The sequence below is a fragment of the Sander vitreus genome, chromosome 12 (assembly GCF_031162955.1).
Source record: "Sander vitreus isolate 19-12246 chromosome 12, sanVit1, whole genome shotgun sequence".
Lineage (NCBI taxonomy): Eukaryota > Metazoa > Chordata > Actinopteri > Perciformes > Percidae > Sander > Sander vitreus.
The window spans coordinates 29,774,412-29,798,041 of record NC_135866.1 but is presented as its reverse complement, the minus strand read 5'-3'; the positions used below and the strand labels follow the sequence as shown (position 1 = coordinate 29,798,041).

Genomic DNA, 23,630 nt, shown 5'->3' with positions numbered 1-23,630 from the left:
GATCTAAAGTTCAAATAGGATATGTTTAGACGGAAACGATCTGAAGAGAAAACGCAAAACTGGCGTTGCGTTCTCACTTTTTATTCCGCGTTTAAAGCGTTTTGGGGGGGGGAAATCCACGTCACACAACACCACCAAGTCCGTGCGCCTGCGTAGAACCTTCCTTCTACTTCTCTCCTTAGTAGCGCGAAACCAAAACATGGCAAAGCGAACAACAAAAGCTGACAATTTTGTCTGGATAGACGAGGAGGTGGAGTTATTGCTCCAAACAACCTTAGATTACAAAGGCACAACAGGGCGTGGACTGGGAGTCCTGCCAGTGAAAATATATAGACACATGGACCGAGCGTCTTCAGCAGTATCCTGTAACTGGAGAGACGTCATATCCACACAAGAGAGACGCTATCTGTAAAAGTCAGATATCATCAAAGCTGAAAGCCATTTGGACCAAGTATAGGCAGGCTGTGGATACCCAACAGCGGAGCGGCCATGGGCGAGTAATCACTCTATATTTTGATTTATGTAATGAAATATGGGGTGGGTTGCCAGCCACCGCAACAACAGGCTGGTGTTGAAACGTCAGAAGTGAACGACATTGTCAGACAGACAGAGCCACCGTGAGCAGATCGGGGCAGACTTTTGCGTTTTTACCCTTTAGACGGGAACGCGACAGTGGAGCGTTTTTAAGATTTCCACTCTGGAGGGTGGTTTCACTTTTTTTGGTGTTTTTAAGCCCCAAAAGTGCCGTCGCCGTATAAACGAGCACATCTGATCAAATATTTTGATGTTTTCACCCGCGAGCGTTGTCGTGTAAACCGGGCCTTAGTCAGCGTGGACACACACACCTGATCAGAACTAAAAAGCAGCAATGGATCATGTTTCCTTGATTTGGACCAACTGAACTGAAATGTACTACGGTTTTAAAGAGAGAATCAAGGTACTGTGGGAAAATTGCCAAATAATACAAATACTGTTAAGATAAAATACTAATACACTCTTTTTTTAATAGTAATGAGGCATAAAGAGGCCTGCAGGTCACTGCCTGGTGTGTTTGTGTGAATTTCTCAGAGTCAAGTGTTAGGTGTTAGTCTGTGTTTGGCCTTGAGTTGAACACGCACATATTTAAATGCCTCTGGCTTATCAGGTCCCTGCTGTCCTAATTACAGATTCCTGTTATATTTTAAACACTCAGCCGTGTTGATGATGTTGGCGCTCTCGCTGATAATGACCACATTCTGGCCACAGATAACCTTGACATCGCACTGGGAGGAAGATACTCGCACAGTATCTCACATACAGTGAAGTACTGAGTCTTTTACTGCGGGGTTCAGTCCTGGCTGTAGGCACTCAGGCTCTAGCTGCTTGTTTTTGATTTTTCTGTTTCAGATGAGGGTTCATATCTATTCTTGAATGTGACCCGTATCCCAGCACGACAACAGTCGTGTCATGCTCACCACTTTGCTGCTGCTTTTTACTTTTTCTTTTAACTCACAAAATAATTCCAGTCAAATTTAATAGAATTACCATATATACCGGACATACTGTAGGATAACATGACTCAACAGTTAATTATCTAGTAGCTCTTCCTCTGTGAGCCATTGACTGGCTCAGTGAGGTTTAGTTTAGGTTATCTCAGAGCAGCGTCACCTTCTTAATGACCACATCAGTCTGCAGTGCTGTTTGAATGAGCTCCGTTTCCTCTCCTTGCCTGAAGGCGCGGTGACGTTACCATGCCATCATCATCATCATCATCATCATTACCATTTTATGACCGGGATCTGCTTCTTGTCCTTCAGCTGGCCCCATCAAACAGCGAAGAGCCCCGGCGCAATCCTGTACCCACAAATTAAACATTCGATAAAAATGCTAAGCTGCTCCAGCTCCACGGCAAGTTGACAGGTGAGCAGCACCGGCAGCTGCAGAGTTATTGCATCATCCAGAGATGATTAGGGTTGACCTTTGACCCCACGCTCACCCCCCAGATTCTGTATTCAGCCTCTGGCATGGATGGAAATGCATCTGAAGGCCATGATTGGGTTTGAAATGGATTTGCTTGATGACACAAGGCAAGGCAATGTGGGAATTGTATCTAAAACCCACAGCTCATGTCGACTGAGATAATATCCCAAGTGGTTTTGAAAGAGATAATGAAAGGTCAGCGGTCAGGGTCAACGCTATATTTAAGTGAGTGGGCTTACAGTTCCTGCAGCACTATGGGCCAGAACTGAGCTGGTTTAAAGACTTACTTGGGCTGCAACTAACCATTATTTTCATTAATAAATCAGTTTTGTTTTCTTCCATGAAGAAATGAAGTAATTATTATCACATCTGTAAAATATTAGTCTGGGTCAACAGATGCACATTGCTGTGTCACGCCATAACCACAACCCGGGGGAAAACTTGATATTACCGCTACATGTCTAGGTTTCCAGAGTTGGGTTTACTCGTGCAATTAAATCTACAGAGATAGCATTAGCGTGCATATTCGGGGGTCTATCACAGCCTCAGTAAGACGAGGGCCGGCCCCACGACCTCTGCAATGAGTCGTAATAATGCGGGAGTCATCTCTACACATTATAAATTGACCTAGTCATCGTGTCCCTCAGGACTCATTTGATTATCTTTGTTTACAAAAGAATAACTGTGGTGTTCATCCTCCGACCCCTGACATCCCTTGCTCCCTCACCTCCTGACCCATGCGACCTTTACAACAAATTACTAGATAGATAGATAGATAGATAGATAGATACTTTATTGATCCCCAAGGGGAAATTCAAGAATAATAATAATAATAATATTGCACCATGTGCAGTTATTCGTCTTTTATATTTATCTGAATGAACCAAATGACCAAAGATCCTTTTTACTGTGGTAAAACGTTTGAATAGAAGAAAAAAGCAGGAAGCACAGTATGAGTGAGACAATTAGTCAAAGAATTGATTTTAAAATTTGACAACAGCAAAATAGTTCCCGCTTTTCAAATGTGCTTCAAATAATGGGCTGCTTTTGTTATTTGTATTTCTCAATTTTTAGACAGTTGGTTAAAAAACAATGTCACTTTGGACATTTTGGCTTTCATCCACCCACCCATCCATCCAGTCATCCACTCATCCATCCATCCAGTCATCCATCCAACCATCCAGTCATCCATCCACCCACCCATCCATCCAGTCATCCATCCAGTCATCCACCCACCCATCTATCCATCCATCCATCCAACCATCCACCCATACATCCACCCATCCAGCCATCCACCCATTGGTCATTTTCAAAATGTTTGGTTCCGGACCGTCAAACCAATATATTCCAATATCAGGGTTTTCCCGCCATAATAAGGTTTAGGTGAAGCACCTAAAGGCTGTTTTATGCTTCTGTGTGAACTCCACGGCATAGCTACGGCGTCGCTCCTACGTCTTGACCCTTTCGGAGTTCTGCGTCGGGGTTGAGCGTGTTTCTTTGCATCGCGGTGCATTTCACCGCCAGAACGCTAGGGGGTGTGTGGTTTCCGGAGGGTCAATCGCGAAACTGTCATTTCTGCGAGCGAAAGAGAGAGAGACAGTTTATGTTATGTTAGCAAGCAAACTTTAGCACAACTGCCCACAAAGTACTGCTTGCTGGCGAAGTGCTACAGCGGAGGGCTCGGAGAGGGGTTCGCGTCGACGCAGAGGGGTCTGCAGGGGTACACCGTCGATTCGACGCATTAAAGTGATGGTTCGGAGTAATTTCACCCTAGGCTGCTTTGCACCTTGACCTCGAGCCAAACAACCCCCCATAAGCAGATAGATAGATAGATAGATAGATAGATAGATAGATAGATAGATTTTTATTGATCCCAAAAAAAATGGGAAATAACGTTTAATAGTAAAATAAAATAGTTTCTGTACTAATAAAACGAGGCATTAGAAAGTTTGTAACTACACCAGAAGTATATTTAAATAATACTTGCCTGATGGAAACTCCTCTCTGCTATCGCGCTATCCCGCGAGATCACGCACAGAGCACAACATCTATTGCTGGAAGAGACTACCAAGCAAGAAGCGAGAGAACACCAGAATAGATCAAGAAAATGGCAGAGTCAGAGGTGAGCATCGAACGCGACGATGAGTGGCTCAATTTCGAAGGTTGCCCGTACCTATTCGTGCCTGAATACAAGGACGAGGAGCTACAACTAATGGAGGAGAATCAGAGAGCTAGCTAGTTATCAACGCTAGCTACCAGCGCTAGCAGCAGAGAGTAGAAGCCATCAGGCAAGTGCTATTTAAATATACTTCTGGTGTACTTACAAACGTTCTATTGTATTGTATAACGTTTTATGAGTACAGAACCAATTTGTACTTCTGTAGAAGTTTGGTATCATTCCGGGCATTATTAGTGGGGTAATTTACCAGATACCCTCTTGGATCCATTAGCGCCTGCACTAAGCCATTCGGCTGATAACGCTAACTCGCCCAATGTTAGACCAAGGAATGTAACTAAAAGATTTTTCTCTGATCTAACGATTGTACTTGGACTTCTTTAGCAAGTTTTGTCTTTAAGCTTTTTGAGTGTTATGTATTTATTATCTGCTCTAGCTTTTCCAACATTTTAGACAGATGTAGTGATAACAGATGTAAAGAAAGTGACTCAAAACTACCACAAAGGGACAAAACCGACTACAAAGAGACGCCAAATGACCACAGAGACCCAAAACAACCCAAAAGAAAACGCAGCACGATTACAAAGAGATGCAAAACCCACAAAAAGACAAATGTATGGGAAGGAAGGACGCCTAAACCACCCGCCAGATAGGTGCATCCATGTCTTCCACGAACCGAGGGAAAACCCTGCAATATGCCAGTATGTCAGCCACTAATATCTCATTTGTAAACTTATCATTTCACATACAGTTCACATAAAAAATTGTTTTTCGAAAAGCCTCTTAGTGACATGAATACATGCATATGTTACAGTAATGGACCGTCCGGAAGGGCGACTGATGAACGGAGAGTACAGTAGTATCGTCACATCTCTCCGTCAGGCCACACGAAAACATGACATCAACCTTTTCTGAGTCCATTTGACTTGTTTAGTCTGGTTCTTATCTAAATGTGAATCACATCCAAACCTAATCCCAAGTGAATCGGTGGCTACAGACACTAAACAGAACCTGCTGATGATGTTACTGCAGCCCATCACAACTCAATTACTGAACTGAGAGCGATAACCTTACAGGAGCTTAGTGCGGCTAAAAGCTCAGTCACAGTTATCACTCCGCGGACATTCACAAGATCTACTCTTGCATTAGCAATGAATTTACTCAGGGTCGTATCTGCCATTACAAGGACTCAATTTCACAGTTTTCACAGTGGTGTCAGGACAGTTACCTTCAACTAAACATAGACAAAACAAAAGAGCTGGTCATGTACACATCCAAATCACCACCTGGATTGAACCATACCCACATCCACGGCCAACCAGTTGAACAGGTCAGCAGTTTTAAATACCTGGGACTCATTATAGACAATAAACTCAACTTCAAGGAACATGTCACTGCCATCCAGAAACGCGCACAACAAAGACTACATGTCATACGCGGATTTTTGCACACAGGCTGCTACTGGATTTTGTTTTTAACAACCTGCTTCCTGTAGTTCTACTCAAACATAGGGTCAGTTTCAGCAAATATGACAGAAAGTTAGTTTTATAAGTCTTACCTACTGCACATTTAAATGTAATGTGTTTTTTGTTTTTGTTTGTATATGTGTTACATGTCTTATGTGTTTTTATATGTGTTGTTGTGCTATGGAACATGAAAAGAAGATGGCACTGGCTTGGAGTGATTGAATACATGAATTTATCTTTAAAGGCATACTATGTAACGTTTCCCTCTTTCGGTCCCCCTACAGGTTGTCTCATTGGAACTACAGCCGTGCGAGCTGTAGTTCCAATGAGACAACCTGTAGGGGGACCGAAGAGGGAAAAGTTACATAGTATGCCTTAAATTACAAAGTTAAAGGAACAAGAAAGTGCAAAGTGAAAGTTCACCAAAACTCTCAAGGTGCATTTTGCAACAAGTCGTCCAAACCATACGACAGTATACGTAGGTTATTTATTTCTCCCCTCTAATACAACCAACAGGAGCATTTTACATCCTCATGTCTAAACCAGAGAACTTAACGGTCACGGTTTTGGACACCAAAACTAAATAGTTAAGTTTAGAAAAAGATGGTGGTTTGGGTTAAAATCAAACGTTACTTCACTTCTGGTTACGTATACATGACGCAAAATGTAGTCGTTCCGTAAATTAAACTTTTAACAAATTACCTCTGTGGCCATTTTTCCGGGGGGAGGACAGTCTTGCATTTTGCTAAGAAACAACCAATGAACCAATCAATCAGTCCCTCTAACGGCAAGCTAAAGAAAGATTACATTGACTTTACAATCTACACCTTAAAAAAATGACTTTGGCATCCTTTATAAATTTTAGATGAATCTGGCCAACATGACGCCGTGTTGACACCCGCAGCAACAACAAAGTTGAAGATTTTCTGCTTTTCTTGGTTTTATATTACAGTAAACTGAATACATCTGGATTTCGCACGACATCGCCTCGACTCTGTCGTGATTCATCTTAAATCGACAGATTAATGTGTAATGAAAAGAATCAGCAGCAACTCTCTGCAGGACAAAGTTCATTGAAAGAACTTCGTCATTCAAATAAAACCTACAGTAAATATAGACTAACTCAATGAATAAAATGTGAAAAAATCCAAACAATTGAAACTCTTTTAGAGACTTTCTTTTCAGTTCTGGTTGGCATTTGTTGGGGGACATTAACTCAGGACCCGAAGTATTTATAAAACCCCCGGCTGTGGCTCTGAATGTTCCCAAAGAGTTTTTCCCACTCTTACAAGCTGCAGTAGCAGTTAAAATGCTGTTGTCTGTCTGTACTAAACATATCCATTTTAAGAGCAGGCACTCTTTCTTCTCTGCAGGAAAATGGTCTAAATTACTTTCTCATTTTCTCCTGCCGAGCTGGTAATTTTACTGCTGCTGAGTGAATTGGCTTCAGTGAATGAAGCCGGGACTGAAAGTACCATAGTGCTTACAGTACAGAATACAGTATGTCCTCTGGCAGCTTTATTCCCTTCTCAATAAACAAGTGTCAGAAAGCACAGAGTAATGAAGTGGCTCCTCCTCCTGCGTCCTGCTGCTGTTTGTCGGCTGCTCGGCAGGAGATTAAATTATAATTGCCACTCTCTTCCTGGAAATTCAGCTCATTTCTTTAATATCGTCTCGCCCTCTGTGGCCGCTCTGTACACTGATACATACTGTAAAGCATATTAACACTACAGCCTTTATTATTTAAAGATTAGCAGCTCCGCGCAGTTTAAGATAACGTAGTATCAAGAGCAACAATGGTAGCAAGTAGTATGAAAGCCCAAAATACTGTGTAGAGAGGTTAGTTGGGGGGGGGGTGGATGGTTCAAACAACACAGGACTTTCACCCCGGAGAACAACCCAACTGTCCCTTTCTTGTACCGAATGTTAGTAAAACGTACGTCCCGACCTAGAGCTTCAAAAGTGATGCCAAGAGTCCCGACCAAGCGCATTTAGATATGACACTAAAGTAGACCTTTGGGGCCCTATCTTGCACCCGGCGTAGCGCAGCGCAAAGCCCGACGCAAGTGTCTTTGCTAGTTTAAGACCGACGCAGTTGTTAATTTCCCGTCCAGCGCCCGCGTCGTTTAAATAGCAAATGCACCTGCGCCCATCTGTGTGCCAATGGGCGTGCTGGTCTTACAGGGAAGTGTGTTCAGGTGCATTCTGGGCGTGCTGGTCTTACAGGGAGGTGTGTTCAGGTGCATTCTGGGCGTATTGCTATCTTGAGGCAGCGGGAAGTGATCGCCCAAGTGTCCGTATTTTATGCGATGGATAGTGAGAATGTGTTGTCTGCCGCTGCCACTACATTTTTAAAACAACGTGCTGCATTCTGGGCTGAATGTTGCATTCACGATCTGTACTACTGTGGCAATTTCTGTAGTAACGTGTGTAGGCTCGTTAAACCCATTTCTCTTGGGGTTTTCTCTGTTTTTGTTTGGTTGGGACCATTGAGACGTGGGCTGGGCAACTCGGGGGATTGCTTCTGGGCCGCTGGTGTTTATCTTGATAACATCTCAGCCTACACAAACACACACACACACACACATTGGGTAATCAGAAGAATCCCTAGAGCTGATTTTCACAGCTCGTCTGGCCGTGTGGTTTAAAGATTATTAATTGGTAAATGGAGCAGGTTCATTGTTGTGGGATGGAAGTGATGAGCTCAGAGGAGGAGTGGGATCCATTTGGTTTAATGGTTACAGATCTATAAATAGACGATCATCCTCATGGAGATCAATTTATGGATGTTGTTCCCCTCTTGAACAATTTAATTCAGTTCAATTCAATTTTATTTATAGTGTCAAATCATAATAGGAATTATCTCAGGACACTTTACAGATAGAGTAGGTCTAGACCACACTCTATAATTTACAAGGACCCAACAATTCCAGTGATTCCCCCAAGAGCATGCATGAATGCGTAAGTGCGACAGTGGCAAGGAAAAACTCCCTTTTATGAAGAAACCTCGGACAGACTCAGGCTCTTGGTAGGCGGTGTCTGACGGTGCCAGTTGGGGGTGTGATGAATAATGGCAATAATAGTCACAATAAAGATATTGTAATAGTTATAATAGTTCATGGTGTCGTAGAGCACAGCAGGGCGTAACAGGGCGTGGCAGGGCGTTGGCCGGACATAGCAAGTCGAAGCCGGGCATTGCAGTGTGTAGCAGGGTGTAATAGGGCACAGCAGAACGTAGCAGGGTGTAATAGGGCACAGCAGGGCGTAGCAGGGTGTAATAGGGCACAGCAGGGCGTAGGGCAGGACCACGGCAACAGCTGCCACCATGATGTAAGTGCCATCATGATCCAAGATGATGATGCTGGGCGGAAAAAGAACATAAGGACTCCGGGGAATAAGCTCCCCGGAGCTATGTTAGTAACAAGCATTTCTGTGACACGAATACACACAGATGGAAAGAGAGAGGAGAGAGAAGCTCAGTGTGTCCAAGGAGGTACCCCGGTAGTCTAGAACTATAACCGCATAACTAAGAGCTGCAGAGAAGGGGAGATAGGGAGGCTGTGTTCCGTGATTGTGGCTATACACCTTCCCCCGCCGGTCTAGGCTAACGCTGCAACTCATTACTCCCTAAGTATATGTAAGCTTTCTATGGGGAGAAGCAGTGATAGGGTGGGGGTGCGCCATGACTGTGGCTACACACCCACCCCCGCCGGTCTAGGCGAACGCTGCAACTCCTCATACCGTAAATATAGTAAGCTTTCTATGAAGAGAAGCCGAGATAGGGAGGCGGTGCATCATGACTGTGGCTACACACCTTCCCCCGCCGGTTTAAGTTTACTCTTAAAGGTGGTGATGGTGTCTGCCTCCCGAACCCAGACTGGGAGCTGGTTCCACAGGAGAGGAGCCTGATAGCTAAATGCTCTGGCTCCCATTATACTTTTAGAGACTCTAGGAACCACAAGTAACTCTGCATTCTGGGAGCGCAGTGCTCTAGTGGGACAAAAAAGGTACTATGAGCTCTTCAAGATATGATGGTGCTTGACCATTTAGAGCTTTGTAGGTCAGGAGAAGGATTTTAAATTCAATCCTGGATTTTACAGGAAGCCAATGCAGAGAAGCTAATATTGGAGAAATATGATCTCTTTTCTTAGTTCTTGTCAGAACACGCGCTGCAGCATTCTGGATCAGCTGGAGAGTCCTTTATTTTTTTTATTAGTTTTATTTGACCATCCTGATAATAGGGAATTACAATAGTCCAGCCTGGAAGTAACAAATGCATGGACTAGTTTTTCAGCATCGTTTTGAGAAAGGATGTTCCTAATTTTGGTAATGTCACGAAGGTGATAAAGGCTGTTCTAGAGGTTTGTTTTAAGTGGACGTTAAAGGATATATCCTGATCAAAAATAACTCCTAGATTTCTGACAGTAGTGCTGGAGGCCATGGCAATGCCATCTAGAGTAATTATATCTTGGGATAATGATGTTCGGAGGTGTTTAGGGCCCAGCACAATAACTTCAGTTTTGTTTGAGTTTAACATCAGGAAATTGTAGGTCATCCATGATTTGATATCTCTAATGCATACTTGAAGTTTAGCTAACTGACTGGTTTCGTCTGGCTTGATTGATAAGTATAATTGGGTGTCATCCGCATAACAGTGAAAGTTAATTGAGTGTTTCCTAATAATATTGCCTAGAGGAAGCATATACAAGGAGAAAAGAATTGGTCCAAGCACCGAGCTTTGAGGAACGCCGCGGCTAACTTTAGAGTACTTGGAGGATTTATCGTTGATATTGACAAATTGAGATCGATCAGACAAATAGGACTTAAACCAGCTTAGTGCGATTCCTGTAATGCCAACTAAATGTTCCAGTCTCTGTAAAAGGATGGTATGGTCAATAGTGTCGAATGCAGCACTAAGATCTAATAAGACAAGTATGGAGACAAGTCCTTTGTCAGCAGCAATTAGAAGGTCGTTAGTAATTTTCACCAGTGCCGTCTCTGTGCTATGATGCTTTCTAAATCCTGACTGAAAGTCCTCAAATAGACTATTCCTACGTAAAAAGTCACATAACTGATTAGCGACTACTTTCTCAAGGATCTTGGAGAGAAAGGGAAGGTTAGATATAGGTCTATAGTTGGCTAAGACCTCAGGATCGAGGGTGGGTTTTTTCAGAAGAGGTTTTATCACAGCTACTTTAAATGACTGCGGTACATAACCTGTTAATAAAGACATATTGATCATATCTAGTAATGAAGTGTTAACCACAGATAACGCTTCTTTAAGTAGCCTCGTTGGGATGGGGTCTAATAGACAGGTAGATGGCTTTGCTGAAGAGACCTTTAGCATTAATTGTTGAAGATCTATAGGAAAAAAGCAGTCTAAGTATATGTCAGGTCCTGTCGTTCTTTCTAGCACTCCTGCATTCAAAGGTGAACCGTTAGAAGTTAAGGGCAAAAGGTGATGAATTCCATCCCTAATTGTTATAATTTTATCATTAAAGAAACTCATGAAGTCGTCACTACTAAGAGCTAGAGGAATAGATGGCTCAGTAGAGCTGTGGCTGTCAGTCAGCCTGGCAACAGTGCTGAAAAGAAACCTTGGGTTGTTCTTATTTTCTTCTATCAATGATGAGTAATAGTCTGATCTGGCATTTCTAAGGGCCTTCCTATAAGTTTTCATACTGTCTTGCCAAACTAAACGAGATTCTTCCAATTTGGAGGAACGCCATTTACTCTCGTTTTCGTGAGATTTGTTTTAATTTGCGAGTTTGGGAGTTGTACCAAGGTGCTAGTTTCCTTTGCTTCATCTTCTTTTTGAGAGGAGCAAAAGAGTCTAAAGTCGTCTGTAGGCAGGCCGTAGCACCGTCTACAAAATTATCAGTTTGGGAGGGACTAAAGTTAACATAAAGCTCCTCTGTTATATTAAAGCACGACATTGAGTTAAATACTGTTAAATTTAGCTATAGCACTGTCAGATAGGCATCTAGTGTAGAAGGTTTTATTTAATTTCGTATAGTCGGGTAGTAAGAATTCAAAAGTTACTAAAAAATGGTCTGGTAATAAGGAATTCTGTGGAAATACTATTAAATCTTCAATTTTGATGCCATATGACGGCACGAGGTCGAGTGTGTGGTTAAAACAGTGCGTGGCCTTATGCACACTCTGATTATTTTATCTGATTTTAGGACTACACATGACAAAAACGCTGAGAATTCAGATAAAAATTCAGAATACGGGCCTGGTGCTCGGTAAACAACAACAAATATAGTTGGCTGTAATGTTTTCCATATCGGATGTTGAAGATTAAGAACAAGACTTTCTTACGAATTAAGTTTAGGTTTAGGATTGATTAACAGGTTTGAGTCAAATATAGCTGCAACTCCCCCTCCTCGGCCTGAGCTTCGAGGAATATGAGTATTAATATGACTGGGAGGAGTGGCTTCATTTAGACTAACATATTCTTCATGGCCCAGCCATGTTTCAGTAAGACAGAATAGATCAATTTGATTATCTGATATCAAATTGTTTACCAATATTGCTTTAGAAGACAGAGATCTAATATTTAATAGTCCACATTTGATTCTCCTAATCTGTTCTATCGTTGCAGTGGTTGTTTTAATTCCAATTAGGTTGTTAAGTATAGCACCTCGTTGGTTTACGTTTGATTTTACCGATCTCAATCAGGGGACAGACACCGTAGCTATGGGATTATGAATGGGTGGCTGCTCCAAAGGAAGCACAGAGGAGCGTGTAGCGCTGTACCTGTGATTACTGATATTATTGATTCTTACTGGAATGATATAGCTGATCTGTGGGTTAGCAGAGTTATTTGTAAAGGAGTGAGAGCTTATGGGAGAGTGAGACTGGGAAGTGTGCTTGTACGTGTGTTTACGGGGTGCAAACAGTCAATCAAAGGTCTTGGTCTGCACGGCGTGCCGCAGATTCTCACATAGCATCTGGCTGCCGCGTCTATTGGGATGAATCCCGTCCCTGCTGAACAGGGAGCCACGTTCCCAAAACAGATTAAAATTGTCAATAAAACCTATGTTGTGGATGTTGCATGTATGCTGGAGCCAGGTGACTGTGTTACCTCACTAGTCTCACTAAGTCACACTGAACTGCAAAACATATCTGCATGAAATCAATTTATCTCGGCTTATTTAAAGTTGTATTATTGTTGGGATAATTGTTGTCCATCGCTTGTCAACCTTTAAAGAGAGTTCTTTGGGTTGTTTTTAGTAGGGATGCACCGAATCCAGATTTTTTGGGTTCGGCCAAATACCGAATCCACTAGCTAAGATTCTGCTGAATCCTCGTCCCGTCCTCAGTCCATGAACACAGTAAACACATGAATGAAGTAAACAGTGACTGTCCTTCCTTTGCTGTACCTGAAGTTGCTGCATTCTGGCTGCTGTCTGTAGATTCCTTCATGCTCAGCTCGTATTCTTCCAGATGTTTCATACCAGATGTTGTAACAGCGGTGATGTTGTGTATTGTTTAGGGTCCTCGCCACCACCAGACTAATCAGCATTGCAGATTGAACATGTATCTGGACTTGAATGGCCTTCTTTTGACTGAAAGTACTGCCAAACAACACTTTTTCTGCTCACCAGTTCCATTTCCACTTCCTCTCAGCCTACTGCATTGAAGCTCCACCTACGTAAACACCTTCCTGTAATCAACGGCGCCGTCATTACGTCGACCAACGTAACGCAAGCGTAGGATTTGGTTCGGTGGAAAAAAATTCTAAGGTTCTGCAGAAACCGAACCCCTTCTAAGACCAATATTTGGCCAAATCCGAAGCTGAATCCTGGATTTGGTGCATCCCTAGTTTTTAGTAGCCAAGTGGATTTAAAGACAGGTACAGAAAAAATGGCATTCATTGTTTCTGGTTCATCAGCATCAGACAGTTGACACTCATAAATCATGACACAACGAGGCTAATCAGTGTTTTAACGACATCATCAGAGATTTGCCTGGGTTGGTGGAAGGCTTGGGAGCGCATATTTTGCAAAGGGGTTTAGTTTAGGGGTAAATCCCTCAAGAAAATGTGATGTTTTTCAATTAAAAAAAAATTAAATGAAATTTTACATCATTTTGGACCATTATTATCACTGTCTGAAAACTTTGGAAAAGCTAGAAAAGATTAGTAAAAAAGATTATTTATTGTTCAATACGCAGCTCTGGGTGGCCTTTGTCTGTGTTCTTGAGAAAAATGCAACATGAAATAAAGTTTCTTATCAAGATGTGCATCTTTGCAGTGTGCTTTCATCAGATAGTCACAGCATCAGCATCAAACGTCTTCTAGTGGGAACCTGAAGAGAATTGATGTCCCTGTGAGATATTAAACAGACACTATCTGACATACGGTAATTTGTTATTTCACAGCTCTACAGGAGCCTGATATAACACCATAACTGGAATTCATATACGCACAGTGATATTTATGGTCCGCACATCCTGCGCTGTGCCGTTGAGCCACATATATCACATCTATATCAGGTCCCATATATACTACATAGGCGCAGTCAATCTGGAAAACTTAGACGTCTCTGCACCAACGTTACCAACACAACAACAGGGATTTACTTTAAAGGGGCACTCTGCAGTTTTGGCCATTTCTTCGCTGTTTTCTCTCTTTTTGCTCACAGGTTTCTCTATAGAGCCCCCCTACAGTATTCTCTATAGAGCCCCCTACAGTATTCTCTATAGAGCCCCCCTACAGGTTTCTCTATAGAGCCCCCCTACAGTATTCTCTATAGAGCCCCCCTACAGGCTTTCTCTATAGAGCCCCCCTACAGTATTCTCTATAGAGCCCCCCTTACAGGTTTCTCTATAGAGCCCCCCTACAGTATTCTCTATAGACCTCCCCTCTACAGGTTTCTCTATAGACCTCCCCCTACAGGTTTCTCTATAGAGCCCCCCTACAGGTTTCCTCTATAGAGCCCCCCCTCCCCTACAGGTTTCTCTATAGCGCCCCCTACAGGTTTCTCTATAGAGCCCCCCTACAGGTTTCTCTATAGACCCCCCTACAGGTTTCTCTATAGAGCCCCCCTCCCCTCTACAGGTTTCTCTATAGACCTCCCCCTACAGGTTTCTCTATAGAGCCCCCCCTACAGGTTTCTCTATAGAGCTCCCCCCTACAGGTTTGTCAATAGAGCCCCCCCCCTACAGGTTTCTCTATAGAGTTTCCTCTTTCTCTGTTCCTCCGACAATGCTTTCCTAGCTTTCTGCTTCTTTTTTTCCGGCTCAGCCATGACGATAGTGTGAAAACCTCCATGGCTACCTTGTTCTTATTGCTAGCCGGTTCCTGTATGTGTGCAGTACTGTGAAGCAATTCGTTACATCGAGACGCTGAGGCCGGCGGCTCACCGGCCCAAAGTTGCGAGGGTGGTTCTTCCGCTCACAGGTGCTAGGGGGGAGCGAGACGACCACCATTCAACCCGAAAAAAGTCATATAACCATTCCAATGACTCCGAAGCTGTTCAGTATACAGTAAATTAAGCTAAAAAAAACAACTGCATAGTTCGCCTTTAAACTTGACCTCTGTGCATTGGCGTAATTGGCGGGGGGGATGGGTGGGCTGTAACACCCCCCCCCAATAATCAAAACTGGGCTTTTCCCAAAGATTTTGTTCCTTTTCAATGTTTTTGTTGCCTTTTCAAGGTTTTTTTTAAACACTTTTTTCAATGTTTTGTCGCTTTTTTCAAAAACTTTTTTCAATGTTTTTGTCGTTTTTGTTTTTTCAATCCATGCAGACGTGTCCCGGGACCTCCCTAGACAGTTGATTCCTCAAGGGGGTAGATCTCAACCCCCTCAATGTTGAACCCAAAGTTACAGCCTTGCCTTTGCGTCCCCTCAGTGATTATCAGGCATTGATTGAATCAGGTTAGTTAGACGGTAACTATTAGCTGATTTAGTTTTCCTCTGGGGAACTAAATGGGTTCATGAAGGACGGTGCTGATGTTCAGATTAGATTAGATTTATAACTACTGGCAGGTACCAAGGTTATAAGATAATATATACTGTATTTACGGAAAAAACGTTGACAAAATCGACAAACGTTGCAAAAAAGCGCCAAAATGTCGGAAAAAGTGGCAAAAAATGTTATAAATTAAAAAGAGAAGCTACAAAAACATTGAAAAAAAGTGACAAAATGTTCCATTTGTGATTGTGATTGAACAGAAGAGCCGGTGTTCCTGAGTGGCTGGAAGTGGACCCCAGCAGGCGCACGGCGCTCAACCTCGGCGACATCGTGCCGCGGCGGAGCGCCAACAAAGGTCCGCTGGAAACGTCCAGGATGGCTCCTCCTCCCCCCCCAGATCACAGCAGATTCTCCCACGAGTTTGTGGACGACCCTGATGTCCCCCCACTGGTATAACACTGTAAGAAATAACACTCACCGCTACGGATAAACATAACTGTAGCTTTTAAAGTAAAGAGTAAATGGATTTATATCTCCCCTTTATCGGTGTATAAAGACTGAATCTGTTTGTTTTTCATTTAAATGTCTGGAAGAGCTCAGGAATAATTTTGTACAATCATATTCTAGTTGCCTTTTGTGCGTTGATTGAATTGAACTGATTGTGTTAAATTGGATTTTAATGGTAAAATCATTCCGTGGCAGACTTTGTGATGACAGAAAACATCGTATCGATATATCGTATCGTGATAAAACTTGTGATTTACACCCGAATCAATAACACAGAGAAACTGAGAGACGTTTGAGAGTTCGAGAGATACTACGAGCTACTTTTTATACTGTTACAAAAGCAGCAAGACTTTTAGAGTTTGATCCTGTTTGAACTGAGCCGTGAATCTAGACACGATGTTCGACCATTTAAAAGTGTCAGTTTGTTGTAAAAAACAAACAAAAACTGTTGTTTATCTGGTTCTTCAAGTTAATTGTAGCACACCATAGCCACCTTGGAAAGCCATGAATTACAGTTTAGTTAGTTTGTCGATTTGAAAAGATCATTTTGCAAGTGAAACTGTTGACGTCTAAAACTGTGAAAAGGCATCATTAGAAAAACTCGTCAGCCCAAAGTGTCTGAGTGACGTCTCTCTGACGCTACCATGACTGTGTGTGTGTCTGTGTGTGTGTGTGTGTGTGTGTCTGTGTGTGCCTGTCTCTGTGTGTGTGTGCCTGTGTGTGTGTGCGCCTGTCTCTGTGTGTGTGCGTGTGTGAGAGACTGTGTATATGTATCTATGTGTGTCTGTCTGTCTGTATCTCTGTCTGACGTTACTTACAACATAAACTAAGTGGTACTACGACAAACACAATATATTTATGCTGTTATGGCTCAAAAATAAGAAGTCTCTCCCGTGTTCACTGCCGTACGTGTTTTTCCCGAAATAAGGTCCCATGGTGGTCCGCCGGAAGGAAGGACTACTGAATGTTATTTTTTATTGTATAGTCTTTAAACTCTGTTTATTTTTTCAAGAATGAATAAAATCTTCAGGGAGAAAATAAAAAACAGTTGTTTGTCTCTTAGTTTTTTGTGTTTTTTGGCCCTGTGAACTGCAGCTGAAAAGGAAGCTGGAAAATCAATCAGCCTGCTTCTGGTCTGCTTTGCCTGTGGCCCGCGTTGTGTGTTTTGGAAGCTGTTGTGCTCTGTTCCGTTGTGTTGTGTTTCCCTTTTTTTTTGGGGGGGGAGGAGATTTTTCTTGTGACGCTCTTCCCGAGCGCCCTTCCTCAAAAGCTCAGAAAAACCGATATTCTGCCAGACTTTGATCACAGAGGCCGCAGAGGACACAGGTCCAAAAACTTGTTCTGAAGCTTTTGCTCATCTCTCCTTGAAACTCCGCAGAAGTCTCCTCGCTCTTTAATTTTTTCCTTTCAGAGCTGTCACCCCCCAGAAAAGCTCGGTGGAGGTCACGACTCCACCCTCTCCTCCATCTGAGTGCCGTTGCTGCTGCAGCAGCAGCAGCAGCGCCTTGAGAAATCATTTTTGGCTTTGGACCATTTTTTCCTCCTGACAGCTCCACTTTTCTCTCATCATCCCGGCGTTCTATATCTGGACTGCGTGGCTCGTATCATCCAGGAGATTCTGATTTTGATGTTTGTGGTTTGGCTTGTTGCTTGAAACACAGCGTGTCCAGAAATACTGCGTGTATCTCAGAGACATACTGCAGAGTAGAGGCGGAGAATGTTCTGGTTGCTCTAACATAATGTAAAATATATATTTTAGGGACAGAAATTTAGATTTAAGAATTGTATCGTGGATATAATGTACTGTAGGTGTGGTGCAGTATCGATACTGTGGTTTTGCGTTGGATCAGTACGGTGGCCGACAGCGCCAAACGCACTGCAACTTAATAAAACACACGCAGATTAAGAAAACAGCTTTATTCATTTGACAACACGTGCAGCATTTAGCAAACACTCTGCATATACACACACAAACCAAATACACACAACACACTAAATACACACAACACAACTAAATACACACGACCAAATACACACGACCGAATACACACAACACGACCAAATACACACGACCGAATACACACAACACACACAACCAAATACACACAACACAACTAAATACACACAACACGACTAAATACACACAACACGACCAAATACACACAACACACTAAATACACAAACGCGCTGCAAATACAGAAACGATGGGCAATCCTAAGGTGTAGAACAATATGTAAGATAGTGCTGCAGTAAATGACATGTTTATAATATTTGGGGTGCCTATTGTAGTGTGTGTACATATATGTATAAATAGTAATGTTGGCAGTAACTGATCTATCCAACTGTAATCATGTTTTGAGAAACGTAAGTCTTACTGTTGCTTGCTCAGGATGGCTCACCCTGTAATCACCTGTGCAGGTGGTAGGTTCTAATTAGGGGAGGCTGAGTTAAAAAGGGCTTCAGGAGAAGAAGGCTCTGGGCAGCTTGCTGTGAGGGGACCATTGTGTTTGCGGTTTTTTTCATCTCAGTTTAATATTTTGTTTTGTATTTTGGTGTCATTTTTGTTAATAAAGACACAAATGGTGAACCTGAAAAGCCTCCTCTCCAGTCGTCAAGCGTGACACCGCCCCCTGTATAACCACTTTGAAAGATCAAAGATGGCAGCGCTGCTTCGGGTGTTACTGCTCTGATCTTACGGCACCTGCTGCTCTTAGTTAAAGTTGGAAGTTGGACCTCATATGTCGGTTGAATTTTCAATGAGCCACCATGACATATACTCAGGGTGTGATTTGTGAAGAAATCAGAGGGGGGGGTTTGATCATACACAACAAAACAAAACATGCAAGAATTAAATCCCCCTTCCAATACCACCATAGATATAGTAAAACATGTTCAAAGGTGCAGTAGGTAAGACTTCTAAAACTCCCTTTCTGTCATATCTGCTGAAACTGACCCTATGTTCCAGTAGAACTACATGAAGCAGGTCATTTACAAAGAAACCTGGCTCCACTGGCTCCCTGTTCAGATGCACCAATCAGGGCCGGGGGGGTGTCTAATTGTTCAGATACACCAATCAGGGCCATGGGGGGTGTCTAACTGCGTGTCAATCACTGCTCATGCACACGCATTCATTCTCCCTTGTGGGGGGAGGGGCTCAGGAGACCGTTTTGGGCTTTAGCGGAAAGGGGGGGGGGACTGAGAAGTTGTCAAAGTTCAAATTCTCTGGAGAAGTCCTGGATCTTAACGATCCTACCTACAGCACCTTTAAGTGGTTTCACTGTCTTCAGTTAACCTGTAATGCACGATAGACATTTTCATTATAGTCATTTAAAGTGTAACTCACCAAAATGCAACCTAGGGTCTTGTTGTGAACGTACCTGAGTCAAACTTTCGTTTAAAAGCATATTTAGGACGGAAGCGTCACTTTTAAGATTTACCGTATTCTTGTTTTTCAGTCAAATGGCCTTTTGAATGGGAGTGCTAGGGACACTTTGATGCTAGCCTCAAAATAGCTATTTTTAAACACTAAGAAGGCTCAACACAACATGAGACTTTGCTCCAAGTATCACCAGGGGCTCTACACCTTAACCAAAGCACTGACAACACTGTTTGTGTACCCAGAGTTTACTAAAAAAAGGTTTTAACATCTCACTGTAACTGTTCTTCCGGTCGCCGTCTATCGATCCAGTCAAAAATAGTCGAGGGAGGAGAGTAAAGATGGAAAGCTCCAAAAGCTTAGTTCCTTATAAATGAACGGATAATTCGTTGTTTTGTCGTTAGTGACCTAGCACTCCCATTCAAAAGGCCATTTGACCGAAAAACGAAGACATGGTAAATCTTAAAAGTGGCGTTTCCGTCCTAAATATGCTTTTAAATGAAAGTTTGACTCAGGTACATTCACAACAAGACCCTAGGTTGCATTATGGAGAGAGTTAGGCTTTTCCACAGCAAGTGTTGGGATAATTATTTATCAAGGAATGGACAGAAACACTGACATTGTCTCAAAAGTTAGTTTACTTGCAAGTAGAGGCAATTTTTACAGCACTCACAGCATAGTACCGAAAAATGACTGACTAGAATTTCAACAGCAGCTTGTATTATGAGTTTATATTGTCTCCCACAAGGTCAGGAAGTGGCTCCCAGGATTTATCTTTTGACAACGTCAGCATTATTTTGGCTTTCTATCATGCAAACGGTTTCATTTTTTAACAGAAACAAGAAGAGTTGTTGTAATGTTTCTAACAGCAAGTAAGTAACGACCATTTATTTTCAGATATTACTTCGTCCCACGATCTGTCGGCAGCACAGACTTCTGCTCTCGGCCTCGTTAATTATTGATTAATCCTCTGGTCTGTCGTGCGGCGGTGCAGATAACATGTTGGCCATTAAACTGAATCCTTTCTCCGTCTAATGAGACTCACCACACGTCAAACGCTGCCATTTGAAATGTGCAACAAAGCTCAATTTGTTATCAGCGGGACACACTTCATTAGTGATATTTAACAATTCATTTCACTGGTATTATCACCACCCTGGGACCGTTATGTCAACGTGGTTTCATGGGTCAGTGGTTTCTCAGCATATCACATATCGGAGCCTGTGCTCCGCTCGTGCTGCTGACTCATGCTTCTGGTTGACTGTAACAGTGCAGATCCATTTTTGCGACATATGGTGTCGCGACGTAATACATCCGTTACATTACATGACATGTCATTTAGCTGAAGCTTTTACCCAAAGCGACATACAATTGCTACATATGTCAGAGGTCGTACGCCTCTGGAGCAACTAGAGGTTAAGTGTCTTGCTCAGGGACACATTGGCTGATGTATTGCAGTGGGAATTGAACCCAGATGTCCCACACCAAAGGCATGTGTCATATCCACACGGCCATCACCACCCATATAACCCATATATCCATGGTTGATGCTCCATGCTCTTGACCGGCTGCTGATTGGACAAACGCGTCACGTGGGTCTGGATAGTTGCGTCACGTTCAATGGATTTATTTGCATAAAGATGGGCATCGGCCAGCTTTTTTGACGCGCAGCATTTTTTTCAAATGCAGCGCCGCCTTCCCGCGATGCTTTGCGGGCGCGTTAAAGTCGCTGGACGTCACCCATAGGAATAAAGTGGAGCGCGGCGTGACGGAAGCGTCGCACAGCCAGGTGGATCTGCACTGTAACCTTAGGATCTTAAGCATCACAGCTAGTGCACGACCTCAACGTCATCGTTCTCAGCCACTCCCTCTGTCCGCTGATTGGACCGGTAAAGATTGGCTGGAGAAAACCCAAGAATATACCGCAAACTCAGACGGAGTACTGAAGGAAAATCAAAATTGAGCAGAAGTACGTAGGAGGGCGGAGCCAGGCTACTCGAAACCAGCAAACTAAACTAAAAGACTAAAAGACGAGCTGATTTCGTTGTACAGAGTATGAAGTATGCAGTGTAGGATGTAAAAACATGAGGGTTAAGTGTGATTTCTACTTCTGTGTAAAATCTACGGCGTGGCGACGCACGCTGTGGCTTGGTAGTGTTGAAGAAGCGCCAGAAAGAACAGAGGAGACACTTAGTTTCTCTCACTGTGACTCTAGAGTCACTACTCACTCTGAAGATAATCACACACACACACACACACACACACACGCTAAACCCTGTCACCCTCACGCTTCTCCCTCGCTCTAACACACACTCCCCAAAACACACACACCGACGCACAAGTATAAACGTGAGGCCTCTTACGCAGAAAACACAACCTCCACACAACCTTTATCAGAAGGATTCCCTCAGGTCTCGTTGCTGTGACCTCTGACTCGCTGCCTCCTCAGTGACAGTAGCGCAGCTGTGTGCGTGTGATGAATAGTGCGGCTGCTCTGTGATTTCGTGTACGCGTGGCTCTGCCCCGGGGGCTGATGGGATGTCCCGGTGTGGCCCGGTATCAGTGTCAGCATGTGTTGTGTTCAGGTAGACGAGCAGCAGTGACACCTGCGAGTCCTGCCGGCTTTACATCCGATGCAGCTGCAGCTCGGCCTAATTAACGCCGCGCCGACACTCTGCAGGGTTACATCCTCCGGGGCTGCATGCACAGCCCCCAAATGATGGTGAGAAGATCGGACCCCCGCTGAGGACCAAGACTCAGATTGATTCTCCCTCAAGTATCAAACAGAATCAGAGAGAGACTTCTCCGCAGAGCCGGCCCGAACCAGTGTGGTGCCCTGGGAAAAATTTCAGCTTTCAGTTCAGCGTTTTCTGACAGTTTTGATGTTTTTTTTTCAATGAATCTTTAATTTTTCTTTACCTCCCCCCCCCCGGGCCGGCCCTCCTGAGTGTTTTTTTTGTCTCTGGACTCTCCATCTTCCCACTGTCCCTCTTTTTCCTCTCTGGGATGGATGAATTATTTATCTTCACTCTTCAGAATAATCTCTCTCTCTCTCCCCCTCTCTCTCCTGGGCCTTGTGCTGCAGCCAAGGGCAGATGCCGAGCTGTGATGGACGGCTCGCTCTGCAGCACCATGAAAAGAGAAAGGAAAGAAACAAACATTTTCCTCTCTGCTGGATGGCTTTAACAGAAGTATTTTCTTAAACTCGTGATGTAGAAAAATGTGCTTTTAAATCAGATCAAAGTGAACAGTTGATGAAACGGCCTCCTCTGACGCGGTTTTAAACACCTCGTTAACGTTGTGAAACGTCACTTTGGTTAGGTTTAGCCACCAAAACAACTACTACGTTAAGTTGATAAAAAGATGGAGGTTTGGGTTCCAATCAGACGTGAGTTCACTTCCTGAAGGTTACCATGTGACGCAGAACGTGACGTAGGTCTGTTTGTTCCCTAAAGTTAAAACAACTCTTGTTTCCTTTTCAAACAGGACACGATCCCCGGTCTCCTGGGTGAAAGTCCTGTGTTGTTTGACCCATCCTCCCCCCCCAACCAACCTCCCTACGTGGATTTTCAGGCTTTCATACTACTCGCTACCGTAGTCGCTGTTAATGCTGCTGCTCTCGCTCAACACACACGCTCAAGGGCGCTTTTTACGTTGTTTTCTGACGCTGACAGCCACTGCCCAACCGTCCGTATTTTACGAGTTCAGAATGAGAACGGGTTGGAGAAACACTGCTTTAGAGGGCATTTCCTCCAGTGATCCTCCCAGTATCCATCGGTTGAACTGGGAATCTCCCAGCTGTGATGAGGAATAACTGTGTGAAGGCACCAGTGCTCATCAAACCTTCTTGGATAAACCAAAGTTGTGAGTCTTGTTTCTCTGGTTCTCTTCGTTGCGCTCCGTGTAGCTTCTCTGCCATCTTATCCCACCTTGTTTTATAAAAGTTGGACGAAGTCCATGACTAAAACACGCGGGCTGTGCTGCTGAAGAGTCGGCCACATCATGCAGATATAACACACACAGCGCCTGGAACGCCGTCAATGATTCACCAGCTGGAACATCGGACAAAGACGCCTCCACTCCACCAGAAACCAAATCACTCGCTGGGTTACACCGTTCAACACTCTCCAACAAAACAACACAGATGTTCACATGGCAGATGCTACAGGTGCATCAGAACAAGGACTAACAGATCCAAGAACAGTTATTTTTTTTCAAAAA

General features: G+C 43.4%; 1 protein-coding gene across 1 annotated transcript in view; it reads left to right on the top strand.

Annotated features, from left to right (window-relative positions):
* Positions 1-16,478, top strand: part of dnaaf11 (dynein axonemal assembly factor 11) — a 55,805-nt gene extending 39,327 nt beyond the window's left edge. The window contains exon 12 of the mRNA XM_078263735.1: positions 15,787-16,478. Within this exon, the coding sequence (XP_078119861.1) occupies positions 15,787-15,982 (196 nt within the window). The 3' untranslated portion in view covers positions 15,983-16,478. The remainder of the gene's footprint in view (positions 1-15,786) is intronic.
* The last annotated feature ends 7,152 nt before the right edge of the window (positions 16,479-23,630 follow it).